Raw genomic sequence first — 13,513 nt, 5'->3', positions numbered from 1 at the left:
GTGACTTTAACTTTAACTTATTAATTCATTTTCTAGGAGGATACTTGTACTTTTACTCAAGTATTTCTTGAGTACTTTATCGCGAGACTGGTAAGATGTGTCCCCGTGGTAATGACATCAGACTGCTGATGTTCACATCCTCTGACTTGAAGAGTTGAAAAAAACGACGTACGAACTTTCATCTCAGTTGCAAAGCATTCACTGCAGATGAATGTAAGGATTCATGCAATGTCATGAACTGTGTTCTATCATTTCTAATCTTAACATTATATTGACTTTAAATAAGAGAGCTGGTAAGTTTGGAGAATCTGTGTTATTGTAAGAATTGATTCTTGATTGATCATGATAAACTTTACACAGGTTTCATATTTCACTTTGGGTGCATACTTTGATATCGGGCTCTTTAAATACTTATTGTTCACGATTATTATCTATTTTTGTGCTTTGATTATTTGTGCCAATGTTTTGCTGATTGTGGTTATCTGTAAGAACAGAAGCTTACATGAACCTATGTACATTTTTCTGTGCAGCCTGTTTGTAAATGAACTGTTTGGTAGTACAGTATTATTTCCATTCCTTCTGGTTCAGATCCTCTCTGACATTCACATTATTTATGCTCCCTTCTGTTTCCTGCAGATTTATTGTGTGTTTGCATATGGAACTGTACAATTTATTAATTTATCCGTCATGTCTTATGACAGATATCTTGCTATCTGTTATCCTCTGCAATATAACACACGTATGACATATAACAAGGTTGCAATGCTTATTGCGCTAACATGGTTATTCCCATTTATGGAAGTTGCTGTCACAATATCTTTGAGTTCCACTTTACAGCTGTGTGGGAACATCATTAACAAAGTGTACTGTGACAATTACTCTGTTGTCAAACTGGCCTGCTTTGACACCACAGTGAACAACATTCAAGGACTCTTTATCACTTGTTTTGTAGTCTTTTGTCCTCTCCGCGTAATTCTTTACACTTATATGAGGATCCTTAAAGTGTGTTATTCTGGTTCTAAACAGACCAGACAGAAAGCTCTCAGTACCTGCACACCTCACCTCGCTTCTCTGATTAACTTTTTCTTTGGTTCTTTCTTTGAAGTAGTACAGAGCAGGTTTAATATGAACAGTGTACCCATGATGTTGCGTATTATTTTGTCATTATACTTTCTGACCTGCCAACCAATCTTTAACCCTTTAATGTTTGGTTTGCAAATGTCTAAAATAAAATACGTAGTCTATGTAAAAGTCTTATCTTTGGTAAAATGTAAACTAATATTAAAGAGTAAATTGCTGGTTGGAGCCCCTGTGAATTCAAATTAAATTTGCTAGGTTTTCAATAAAAACGAAATGCAATTTCACATCATTTTTGACCATTATTATTGCCATATCTGTGTTACCATTTTGAAAAAGCTGAAGCACAGGCTACACAGGCATAAAACCATAACAGCTAGAGTATTCATTCTTTTTGCATCAGAAATCTAAGGCTTTGACACCATTCTATGGCAAATTACACTATCAAAACACCTTTACACTCTGCTCATAAAAATGAGAATCTCTCAAAAACTAAAATTTAAATAGTTCAAATAACTTATGGGTTTTCAATAAATAATTTGTTTATTATGTTTTATGTGTTTATCTGGTAAAGTCTGATGAAAACATGTCAGATTTGTTGTTTTTTAATTCATGATACGAATTTCAATTATTTTATTAAGTATTATGGTTTATTAACTTCCATAAATGTTTAGCTTAGGTTGTATTGCTTTTAGAGATATGAAGCTTTTGACGGGGACCTTCCTAAAGAAAATGTGTTGTTTTTAATTTTTCAAAATAAAATGCAACCGCCTATCATCATTTTGGACCATTATTATTACCATGTACAGTATGTTTTTATATGAAAAGCTATGAAGGAAAAGTCGGAAAATAAAAAAAAACTGCGTAATGGCAAAATTACATTTAAGCATAATTCCCTTATATTTTATATGTTGTATTTCTACTTTAATTCTCTACATTATTGAAAGACAGTTTATCTCAGTTTCTGCTAAATATGCGAGGGCGAGACGTCCAGTCTGGAACATGATGTGAGCGTTTTGTCTGAACGATAGGGGCTACAAGTTCACCCTAAAACTATCTATATTTCCTATTTTCCTCCAAGTTAAGATGTAACTGGGGGGTGAAACGTATTCAGGGAAAAAAAGAGGAGCGAGAATTGGGACATTATCTTGTGTGTCTTTTCTGATTATCTCTGTGTATCAGATTGCCTGTAAGAACTGTAGCCAATCATAATATCCAAGTGCGTGTGTGCTGTCACTCTGAAAATGCATATAAGCCTGGTGTTCTGTTCACTCATTGGAGAAACTGACTCCACACTGGGCTGCGGCCTTTTGTGAAATCATGTTGCTCCTATATTTGCAAATATATCTTTTTTAATAAAATACAAAAACCCAACTTGGTTTTAGTCTCAGTCTGTCTTATTTGTTTCAATTTACTAAACTCTGAAATTCCCCCCCCCCTGCTGCAAAGGAAACTTCCACTACAACACTCAAAAAGCTTAAAGAGAAAACTTGCTACAGAAATCCACAGAGGACCAACTAAAATATTTATATTTGAGAGAAGTCTTTCACTTAGTTTTGATGCACACATTGATTTTACATTCATTTGGCCCAGATTATGCCCAAAAAAGGCTTGGGTGCTGCGCCTAAGCCTTATAACGGTAAGGAAAACCCTACATTTTTAGGAAAATTATGTAGAAACTAGAACAAATGGCCATCTGAGAGACATTGAGTTGTGTTGGGAACCAGAGCAGGTGTCTAGGCAAATGTTGGGCTAATGATAGCTAATGCCAGTCACATCCCAACATTGTAATGTTTGCAAACTCTTATCTCATCAACTAAACTAGTACTGGTTGTCTTATAGTGGCAGAGTATACCTGTGTGGGAACTGTCAGCCCAGAATGCCTCAGGGGAGGCCTTGTGGGCCCTGGTGCAGAATCTCAACCCTAGGCCTGACATAACATGCCCAACACTGCACCCAGGTATTGAAGCATGCTGTCAGAATCCTTTTGTGCTACAGATAGCCTTCAGGACATGAACTTGACTGATGATGTAATCAGGTTAAGTGGCATCCAGTCCAAAAAGGCTGGTGGTGGAAACAGTGTATTTTTTTCTGTAATGGCCGCGGGAGATTGTTGTTTCCATGATTCTGTTTAAAATCTAAAATACAAACCACAACATGGTTAGGGTGAGGGTAAGGGTTAAGGTTCGGCATTTAGTTGTGATGGTTAAGGTTAGCGTAAGGGTTAAGGTTAGGCATTTAGTTGTGATGGTTAAGGTTAGGGTAAGGGTTAAGGTTCGGCATTTAGTTGTGATGGTTAAGGTTAGGGTAAGGGTTAAGGTTAGGCATTTAGTTGTGATGGTTAAGGTTAGGGTAAGGAGCTAGGGAATGCATTATGTCAATGACGGGTCCCCACAAAGATAGTGCCACAAACCTGTGTGTGTGTATGTGTGTGTGTGTGTGTGTGTGTGTGTGTGTGTGTGTGTGTGTGTGTGTGGGCTTGTTTATCTATATTCATGGGGTCCAAAAACCGGGAGTCCAGTATACTTGTGTGGTCCCGACAGCTTTGTGGAGCCAAAATGTTGGACCCCACAAGTTTAAAGGGCTGTTTGAGGGTTAAGACTTGGTTTTAGGATTAGGGATAGAATTAGGTTATGGTTAGAGTGAGGGTAAGGGTTAAGGTTAGGCATTTAGTTGGGATGGTTAAGGTGAGGGTAAGGGTTAAGGTTAGGCATTTAGTTGTGATGGTTAAGGTCAGGGTAAGGGTTAAGGTTAGGCATTTAGTTGTGATGGTTAAGGTTAGGGTAAGGGTTAAGGTTAGGCATTCAGTTGTGATGGTTAAGGTTAGGGTAAGGGTTAAGGTTAGGCATTCAGTTGTGATGGTTAAGTTTAGGGTAAGGGGCTAGGGAATGCATTATGTCAATGACGGGTCCCCACAAAGATAGTGCCACAAACTTGTGTGTGTGTGAGTGAGTGAGTGAGTGTGTGAGTGTGTGTGTGGTGTGTGAGTGAGTGAGTGAGTGAGTGGGTGTGTGTGTGTGTGTGTGTGTGTGTGTGTGTGTGTGTGTGTGTGTGTGTGTTTGTGTGTGGGCTTGTTTATCTATATTCATGGGGTCCAAAAACCATGAATCCAGTATACTTGTGTGGTCCCGACAGCTTTGTGGGGCCAAAATGCTGGACCCCCCAAGTTTAAAGGGCTGTTTGAGGGTTAAGACTTGGTTTTAGGATTAGGGATAGAATAGGCTCTGTGCACCAGCGTAGTGACGAACTTCCGCTTTTGTCTAGAAGTCGGCATTGCAGTTTCCGGTTTACTTCCTGTTCTCATCCGCATTAGTAAACACCTAAACTCACAACAAGATGAGTGATACTGTTGTACAGAAAAAGAAGAAATATAATGTGCGTGACTCATTTAAGTTTCAAGGTACTGTGGGTGGGTCTAAAGAGCACTGTTGTGTGCCACTTTGCTCGGCTTCAGGTCGTTATAATAGCCATTTGAGCTTCCACCGCTTCCCGAAAGACAGCGGTCTCCGTGCGCGATGGCTCCACAAAATAAGGAGGGTGGAATTTTCGGTGACCCCCCACACCAAGGTATGCAGCCGACATTTCCAAGACCATGAAATCCTCACTACAGCTAAAGGTAGACGGGTTTTAGCAGCAGGCTCTGTTCCTTCATTATTTGAGTGGAATAATTATATGAAGAAGTCACGGGCCGGTGTTTGGGAGCGCCGATCTCGACCACCAAGTCCGGAACCTGATCCGTCGGAGCCTGAGGAGGATATCGAGCAACCCGTCATGGTCCCGATGGTCGTGGACCACGACTATGGGGCCAGCGGTACCGTATGTGTGGACCGGGAGCAGTATGAAGATATGTTGAGGGAACTCGAGGCGTTAAGAGAGCAGCTCCAAACGTATCATCTTAACAACTTCTTTGGACTAAAACGGTTTGCTTCGTCTCCTGAAGACATCAGATTTTACACCAGGTAAGATAGTTATTAGATCAACATATTTTCATAACTGATTGCGTTATGTTATGTAATTATTTCCTCTTTCTTCTTAATACTATTATTGACCTCGTATGACAAGACAACTAATTTCAATTGTAATACTGTATTTTAGATTCGCCTCATACGAGCATCTGATGGCGTTCTGGAACCTGATCGAGGCAGCAACAGCCAAAATAGTTAGGGTCACCAGAGCAAAGAAAACCTACACCACTAGCACAACAACGGAAAGCCCTTTAACCAGACCAACTGTAAGTACGCATTCTCCCCCAAAACCGATGCCTAAGCATTAAAAATGTGTTCTTTGAACTATCACTGATTAAACACTTCTCCCCCCCAGAAACTGCTGCCAATAGATGAGCTCTTCCTCTTCCTGACATACCTGTCCACTGGCTGTACCCAGAGGGAGTTGGGTCATAGATTTAACATCCACCGAGCAACAGTCAGCCGAATCATCGTGACCTGGGCCAACTTCCTCTATAGCTTACTGGGCTCAGTCTGTATATGGATGTCTCCCGCAGCTGTGAAGGCCCATCTTCCGCACGACTTTGATGGCAGCTACAGTGACACACAAGTAGTCCTCGACTGTACAGAGCTACGTTGTCAAACGCCTTCATCCATGCTCCTTCAGAGCGAAGTTTTCTCCAACTACAAGTCCCACTGCACCTTTAAGGCCATGGTGGGCATGTCCCCTCACGGAGCCCTGACTTTTGTATCAGCACTCTTTGAGGGTTCCATGAGTGACAAGGAGGTGTTTCGTCAGTCAGGGATTACACCACTCTTGAAGCCTGACATGGCCATCATGGTTGACAAGGGATTCTTGGTGGATGACCTTGTACCTGGGACTGTTCATCGTCCTGCCTTCCTCTCCAAGAGGGCCCAAATGTCAGAGGTGGATGTTCTGAAGACGCAGTCAATTGCCCGTTTGAGGGTGCATGTCGAGAGGATGATCAGAAGACTTAAAGAAAATAAACTCTTTGATAGCACTATCCCTCTCTCCATTGCAGGGAGCATAAACCAACTCTTCACTGTCGCTTGTCTCCTCTCAAATTACCAGAATGGACCTCTCGTCAAGAAATGGAGATATGAAGTTTGATTTGGATTCTATGTCTTTTTTCTGAGGAATTTGATTAGATAACTAGGGCTGCACGATATGAGTAAAATATTTTATATATATATATATATATATATATATATATATATTTTGACTCAATATCGTTATCGCAATATAAGTGTCGCAACAATATTTTGTGGAGCGCTGCGTCCCGTCCGTTTGCTGTGTGGCTTAGTTGTTTGATTTAGAGCCCTCTTGAAACACTATAAAGATCCTATTTTATTGGCCAGTTACTGTGCCAATTGCACATGTTAGTGCACATCAGCGCACAGGTCCACTACGTGAAAAACCCTCTGGAGCGTACCACGTGTGTGCATATTTCAACAGAGTGACCGTGTAAGTGGAGAAATTGATAGATAACAAAACGTAACGAATCAGAGAAGCAAAATTAAAGTGTGTCCTGTTCTCTTTATTAATATATTTTATACTGTACAACCAGTAAAAACATGTCCTGCTCTGAAGGATGTTTGAAATTAATATCAATATCGCAATATTCATAATATCACATTTTGTCAATATCGTGCACCCTACACACACACTTTAATTACACACTAAACTTATTTTGACTGACATTGCGATTGCGATATGATTCACGATATGGAAGGGAGTGATTGTTTTTTTATCTGTATTTGTAAATATATTCTCATTTTCATTGAAACGTATTAACATTGAAATCAATTTAAATGATTATAGTGTGATTTTTGCAATGATCTGTACCAATGATTTTTTTTGTCTTTAGTCTGTAGGATAGGATTTGTAGGCCGGGACGTCTCTGCAGCACCACAATACTTCATTCAGAATGGTTTGACACATATTTTGCCTTTAACAAATATTGCACACCCCCCCTGTGATTTGGATATTGTGCTAGTTCATGTTGCGGTTTTGATACAAGAGCGATTAATTGTGCAGCCCTATTGATAACTATATTGTTCTGTTAAACATAAAATTATCATTTAGTAAATTGCCAAGTCTTGACTGTTTATTTTTCATGACAACTTGAAGGTGCAACAAATTCAATCACAGGAATGTCATAGTTACAGTTCTTTACAGTTGTTAAAAGGGGTTAGCACTGCAGCTCCCAATTTGGGTTTGAGGGGCAGACACCATCACCACATTTAAGAGTAAACTGAAAACTCTCCTCTTTGATAAAACTTATAGTTAAGGAGTGAGGAGTTGCAGCGTCCGCCTAACTGGCCCACCTGCATCTCTTCGTAGTCATTAGATTTATTTATCATATAATCAATAATATAGTGAGAGTAGAGGGAGGTAGGCCAGTACAGCCCGATCCGGCAGGGGAGAGTTCAAGCCCGATCCGGCACCTCTCTCTAAGCTAACCTGCCTCTCTTAGCTATGCTATTATAATTCTAGACTGCCGGGGAAGTTCCTTCCTTCCTATGACACACTGAGCTGCTCTCTCATCTCTGTTTTTCCTGCAATGCCCGGCCGCGTCCTGCTGCGTCCGCCGCATCCACCCATGCTCTGCAGTGCCACGTTACATCCGCAACGCCCTGCTGTGATGTTCATACGCACAGAGTAGTCAGGATCCGGTACTGGAGACTGCACTACTCAGTATGACACGATGTGCCCTGCTATGACATGAACTTCCACGACTACCTTCGAAGTCACTGTTCCATTATCTTTAATGTGACTATTATTTGCCAGTGTTCATCACACCCCCGACCGGCCCCGTCAGACACTGCCTATCAAGAGTCTGGGTCTGCCGAGGTTTCTTCCAAAAAGGGAGTTTTCCTTGCCACTGTTGCAATAGCCACTGCTAATGCTTGCTCTTGAGGGAATTACTGTAATTGTTGGGGTTTTGGAATTTATAGAGTGTGGTCTAGACCTACTCTATCTGTAAAGTGTCTCGAGATAACTCTTGTTATGATTTGATACTATGAATAAAATTGAATTGAATTGAATGTCTTCTTTTGCTCACAACTCAAAGATATTCAGTTTACTGTCAATATATTCACATTTAATAAGCTGACAATACAGAAGTTTAACCGATGAATCGATTATCAAAATATTTGGCAATTCATTTAATATTTGACAACTAATCGATTAATCTTTGCAGCTCTATATATATATTTGAATAGTAATGGAAGCTACAGGAGTTGTTGTGGAGTTGTATGGATTATAAAAAGTTACCTGGAAGGGGACGTCTGCCATAGTTTTGGCGAGATAATACGCCTTCAGACTGCACCAGTAGTTCAGGTGTTCCCTCAGAAAAAACTCCCATCCCCAGAGGAACTGAAACACAAACACACAACTCAACGTTTACATCAAACGGTTTGAAGAAATGCCAATAAACCAGAGCATGTTTTTCTCCTATCCAGGAATGTTGTTAGGACTAGCCAGAAGGTCTGGCAATGCGGGACTAGGGGATCTCTAGCAAGATAAGCAGATGTTTTATTGAACTATGTTAATATGCTAAGAGTAGATGTTCAGACATCAGTCAGATACAGTGTTGTAATGTAACAAACAAATGTACGAGTTTTCATGTATCTGTACTTTACATGGTTATTTATATTTCTGGAAACTATTAGAAATTTTACTTTACTTTTCTTAATAAAATGTATACTGTTACTTCACTACTACTTGCAAGAAATGTTTATTCTGTTTCTGTTTTTCTCTTTGTTGATGTCCGACTTTGTATTGGATGTTTGAGAGGGTGTGGAATTATGCTTTACTATAAGGAAGCCACAATAAAGTTATATACTTTACTTTACTATTCAAGTAATATTGTAAAATGTGACTTTAACTTTAACGTATTAATTGTCTGTGAAGATACTTGTACTTTTACTCAAGTATTTCTTGAGTACTTTATGCGAGACTGGTAAGATGTGTCCCCTGGTAATGACACCAGACTGCTGATGTTCACATCCTCTGACTTGAAGAGTTTAAAAAAGCAGACATAGACTTTCATCTCAGTTGCAAAGCAGTCACTGCAGATGAATGTAAGGTATCATGCAATGTCATGAACTGTATTCTGTCATTTCTAATCTTAACATTATATTGACTTTAAATAAGAGAGATGGTAAGTTTGGAGAATCTGTGTTATTGTAAGAATTGATTCTTGATTGATCATGATAAACTTTACACAGGTTTCATATTTCACTTTGGGTGCATACTTTGATATTGGGCTCTTTAAATACTTATTGTTCACGATTATTTATTACCGTTTTTATGCTGTAATTATTTGTGCCAATCTTTTGCTTATTGTGGTTATCTGTATGAACAGAAGCTTACATGAACCTATGTACATTTTTCTGTGCAACCTGTTTGTAAATGAACTGTTTGGTAGTACAGTATTATTTCCATTCCTTCTGGTTCAGATCCTCTCTGACATTCACATTATTTATGCTCCCTTCTGTTTCCTGCAGATTTATTGTGTGTTTGCATATGCAACTGTACAATTTATTAATTTATCCATCATGTCTTATGACAGATATCTTGCTATCTGTTATCCTCTGCAATATAACACACGTATGACATATAACAAGGTTGCAATGCTTATTGCGCTAACATGGTTATTCCCATTTATGGAAGTTGCTGTCACAATATCTTTGAGTTCCTCTTTACAGCTGTGTGGGAACATCATTAACAAAGTTTACTGTGACAATTACTCTGTTGTCAAACTGGCCTGCTTTGACACCACAGTGAACAACATTCAAGGACTCTTTATCACTTGTTTTGTAGTCTTTTGTCCTCTCATCGTAATTCTTTACACTTATATGAGGATCCTTAAAGTGTGTTATTCTGGTTCTAAACAGACCAGACAGAAAGCTCTCAGTACCTGCACACCCCACCTCGCTTCTCTGATTAACTTTTTCTTTGGTTCTTTCTTTGAAGTAGTACAAAGCAGGTTTAATATGAGCAGTGTACCCATGATGTTGCGTATTATTTTGTCATTATACTTTCTGACCTGCCAACCAATCTTTAACCCTTTAATGTTTGGTTTGCAAATGTCTAAAATACGTAGTCTATGTAAAAGTCTTATCTTTGGTAAAGTGTAAACTAATATTAAAGAGCAAATTGCTGGTTGCAGCCCCTGTGAATTCAAATTAAATTTGCTAGGTTTTCAATAAAAACAAAATGCAATTTCACATCATTTTTGACCATTATTATTGCCATGTCTGTGTTAACATTTTGAAAAAGCTGAAGCAGTCATTAACACAGGCATAAAACCATAAAAGCTAGAGTATTCATTCTTTTTGCGTCAGAAATCTAAGGCTTTGACACCATTCTATGGCAAATTACACTATCAAAACACCTTTACACTCTGCTCATAAAAAATGACCATTTCTCAAAAAATAAACTTTAAATAGTTCAAATAAGTAATGGGTTGTCAAGAAATTATTTGTATTATGTTTTATGTGTTTATCTGGTAAAGTCTGATGAAAACATGTCAGATTTGTTGTTGTTTTTTAATTCATGACGCAATTTCAATAATTTTAAGTATTATGGTTTATTAACTTCCATGCACGTTTGGCTTAGGTTCTACTACTTTTAGGGATATAAAGCTTTTGAAGATACTGAGGACCTTCCTAAAGAAAATGTGGTGTTTTTTAATTAAAATAAAATGCAACCGTACATCATTTTGGACCATTATATTTTACCATGTACAGTATGTTTCTAAAACGTTGGAAAAGCAAGAGCAGAAAATAAAAAAAAAACACTCAAAAAGCTTAAAGAGAAAACTTGCTACAGAAGTCCACTGGGGACCAACTACAATCATTAGATCTGAGAGAAGTCTTTCACTTAGTTTTGATGCATATATTGATTTTACATTCATTTGGCTCAGATTATGCCCAAAAAAGGCTTGGGTGCTGCGCCTAAGCCTTATAACGGTAAGGAAAACCCTACATTTCTAGGAAAATTATGTAGAAACTAGAAAAACTGGCCATCTGTGAGACATTGAGTTGTGTTGGGAACCAGAGCAGGTGTCTAGGCAAATGTTGGGCTAATGATAGCTAATGCCAGTCACATCCCATCATTGTAATGTTTGCAAACTCTTATCTCATCAACTAAACTAGTACTGGTTGTCTTATAGTGGCAGAGTATAACTGTGTGGGAACTGTCAGCCAATGGCCTCAGGGGAGGCCTTGTGGGGCCCTGGTGCAGAATCTCAACCCTAGGCCTGACATAACATGCCCAACACTGCAACCAGGTATTGAAGCATGCTGTCAGAATCCTTTTGTGCTACAGATAGCCTTCAGGACATGAACTTGACTGATGATGTAATCAGGTTAAGTGGCATCCGGTCCAACACAGGCTGGTGGTGGCAACTGTATTTATTTCTGTAGGGGTCGCGGGAGATGATTCACTTTAAAATCTAAAATACAAACCACAACATCTAGAGCGTTTGCTAAGCTGTCTGCCTTTCCTTTCATGTCATCATGTCATGTACTGATTTTAGGGATAGGCATAAGGATTTGAAGCCTAGAAAAGGTGACTGTGAACTGGGTACAGAAGACCGTAATGTTACGATCCTTTCAGAGGTCGTTACAATTGAGTTTAGCCAGCCAAATGTGACCGTCATGCTGACGACAGTTTAGCGTAGACATCAAAACAACTAGTTAAGATTAGAGATAAGATTGTGGTTTGGATTAAAACACTCCGGGACATGAACACCTGTTTCCTGGGGGAAAGTCTTGTGTTTTCTCCTCAACTTATTCTGGGACATGAACTCTGCTTCCGGCTTGAAAGCCTTGTGTTTTAGGAGCCAAACATCACAAACACCAAAAAAGCATATATTCACATTTAACAAGCTGACATTACAGAAGTTTTACTCAAACCGATGAATCGATTATCAAAATAGTTGGCAATTTATTGAATATTTGACAACTAATCGATTCATCTTTGCAGATCTATATATATTTGAGTAGTAATGGAAGCTACAGGAGTTGTTGTGGAGTAGTATGGCTTATAAAACGTTACCTGAAAGGGGACGTCCGCCATAGTTTTGGCGAGATAATAAGCCTTCAGACTGCACCAGTAGTTCAGGTGTTCCCTCAGAAAAACTCCCATCTCCAGAGGAACTGAAGCACAAACACACAACTCAACATTTACATCGAACGGTTTGAAGAAATGCCAATAAACCAGAGCACGTTTTTCTCCTATCCAGGAATGTTGTTAGGACTAGCCAGAAGGTCTGGCAATGCGGGACTAGGGGCTCTATAGTGGGATAAGCGGATGTTTTATTGACCTATGTTAATATGCTAAGAGTAGATGTTCAGACATCAGTCAGATACAGTGTTGTAATGTAACAAACAAATATACAAGTTTTCACATATCTGTACTTTACATGGTTATTTATATTTCTGGAAACTATTATATATTTTACTTTCTTTTACTTCTAATAATAAGTACAATAAATATCAGATGCTTTGAGACTCAAGTAATATTGTAAAATGTGACTTTAACTTTAACTTATTAATTCATTTTCTAGGAGGATACTTGTACTTTTACTCAAGTATTTCTTGAGTACTTTATGCGAGACTGGTAAGATGTGTCCCGTGGTAATGACATCAGACTGCTGATGTTCACATCCTCTGACTTGAAGAGTTGAAAAAAGCAGACGCAGACTTTCATCTCAGTTGCAAAGCATTCACTGCAGATGAATGTAAGGATTCATGCAATGTCATGAACTGTGTTCTATCATTTCTAATCTTAACATTATATTGACTTTAAATAAGAGAGCTGGTAAGTTTGGAGAATCTGTGTTATTGTAAGAATTGATTCTTGATTGATCATGATAAACTTTACACAGGTTTCATATTTCACTTTGGGTGCATACTTTGATATCGGGCTCTTTAAATACTTATTGTTCACGATTATTATCTATTTTTATGCTTTGATTATTTGTGCCAATGTTTTGCTGATTGTGGTTATCTGTAAGAACAGAAGCTTACATGAACCTATGTACATTTTTCTGTGCAGCCTGTTTGTAAATGAACTGTTTGGTAGTACAGTATTATTTCCATTCCTTCTGGTTCAGATCCTCTCTGACATTCACATTATTTATGCTCCCTTCTGTTTCCTGCAGATTTATTGTGTGTTTGCATATGGAACTGTACAATTTATTAATTTATCCGTCATGTCTTATGACAGATATCTTGCTATCTGTTATCCTCTGCAATATAACACACGTATGACATCTAACAAGGTTGCAATGCTTATTGCGCTAACATGGTTATTCCCATTTATGGAAGTTGCTGTCACAATATCTTTGAGTTCCACTTTACAGCTGTGTGGGAACATCATTAACAAAGTTTACTGTGACAATTACTCTGTTGTCAAACTGGCCTGCTTTGACACCACAGTGAACAACATTCAAGGA

The 13,513-nt window shown here is 38.6% G+C and overlaps 1 protein-coding gene across 1 annotated transcript in view; it reads left to right on the top strand.

Moving 5' to 3' along the window:
- Nucleotides 1-12,919: 12,919 nt before the first annotated feature.
- The window catches only part of LOC120545295 (olfactory receptor 11A1-like), a gene marked incomplete at its 5' end in the record, with an annotated part of 933 nt that continues 339 nt past the window's right edge, over nucleotides 12,920-13,513 (top strand). Inside the window, one exon of the mRNA XM_039779510.1 lies at nucleotides 12,920-13,513. This exon is cut by the window's right edge and continues 339 nt beyond it. Coding sequence (XP_039635444.1) covers nucleotides 12,920-13,513 — 594 coding nt within the window.

The sequence above is a fragment of the Perca fluviatilis genome, chromosome 2 (genome assembly GCF_010015445.1).
Source record: "Perca fluviatilis chromosome 2, GENO_Pfluv_1.0, whole genome shotgun sequence".
In the NCBI taxonomy this organism is placed as follows: Eukaryota; Metazoa; Chordata; class Actinopteri; order Perciformes; family Percidae; genus Perca; species Perca fluviatilis.
The sequence above is the reverse complement of the archived record's forward strand: the minus strand, read 5'-3'. Positions and strand labels throughout refer to the sequence as shown.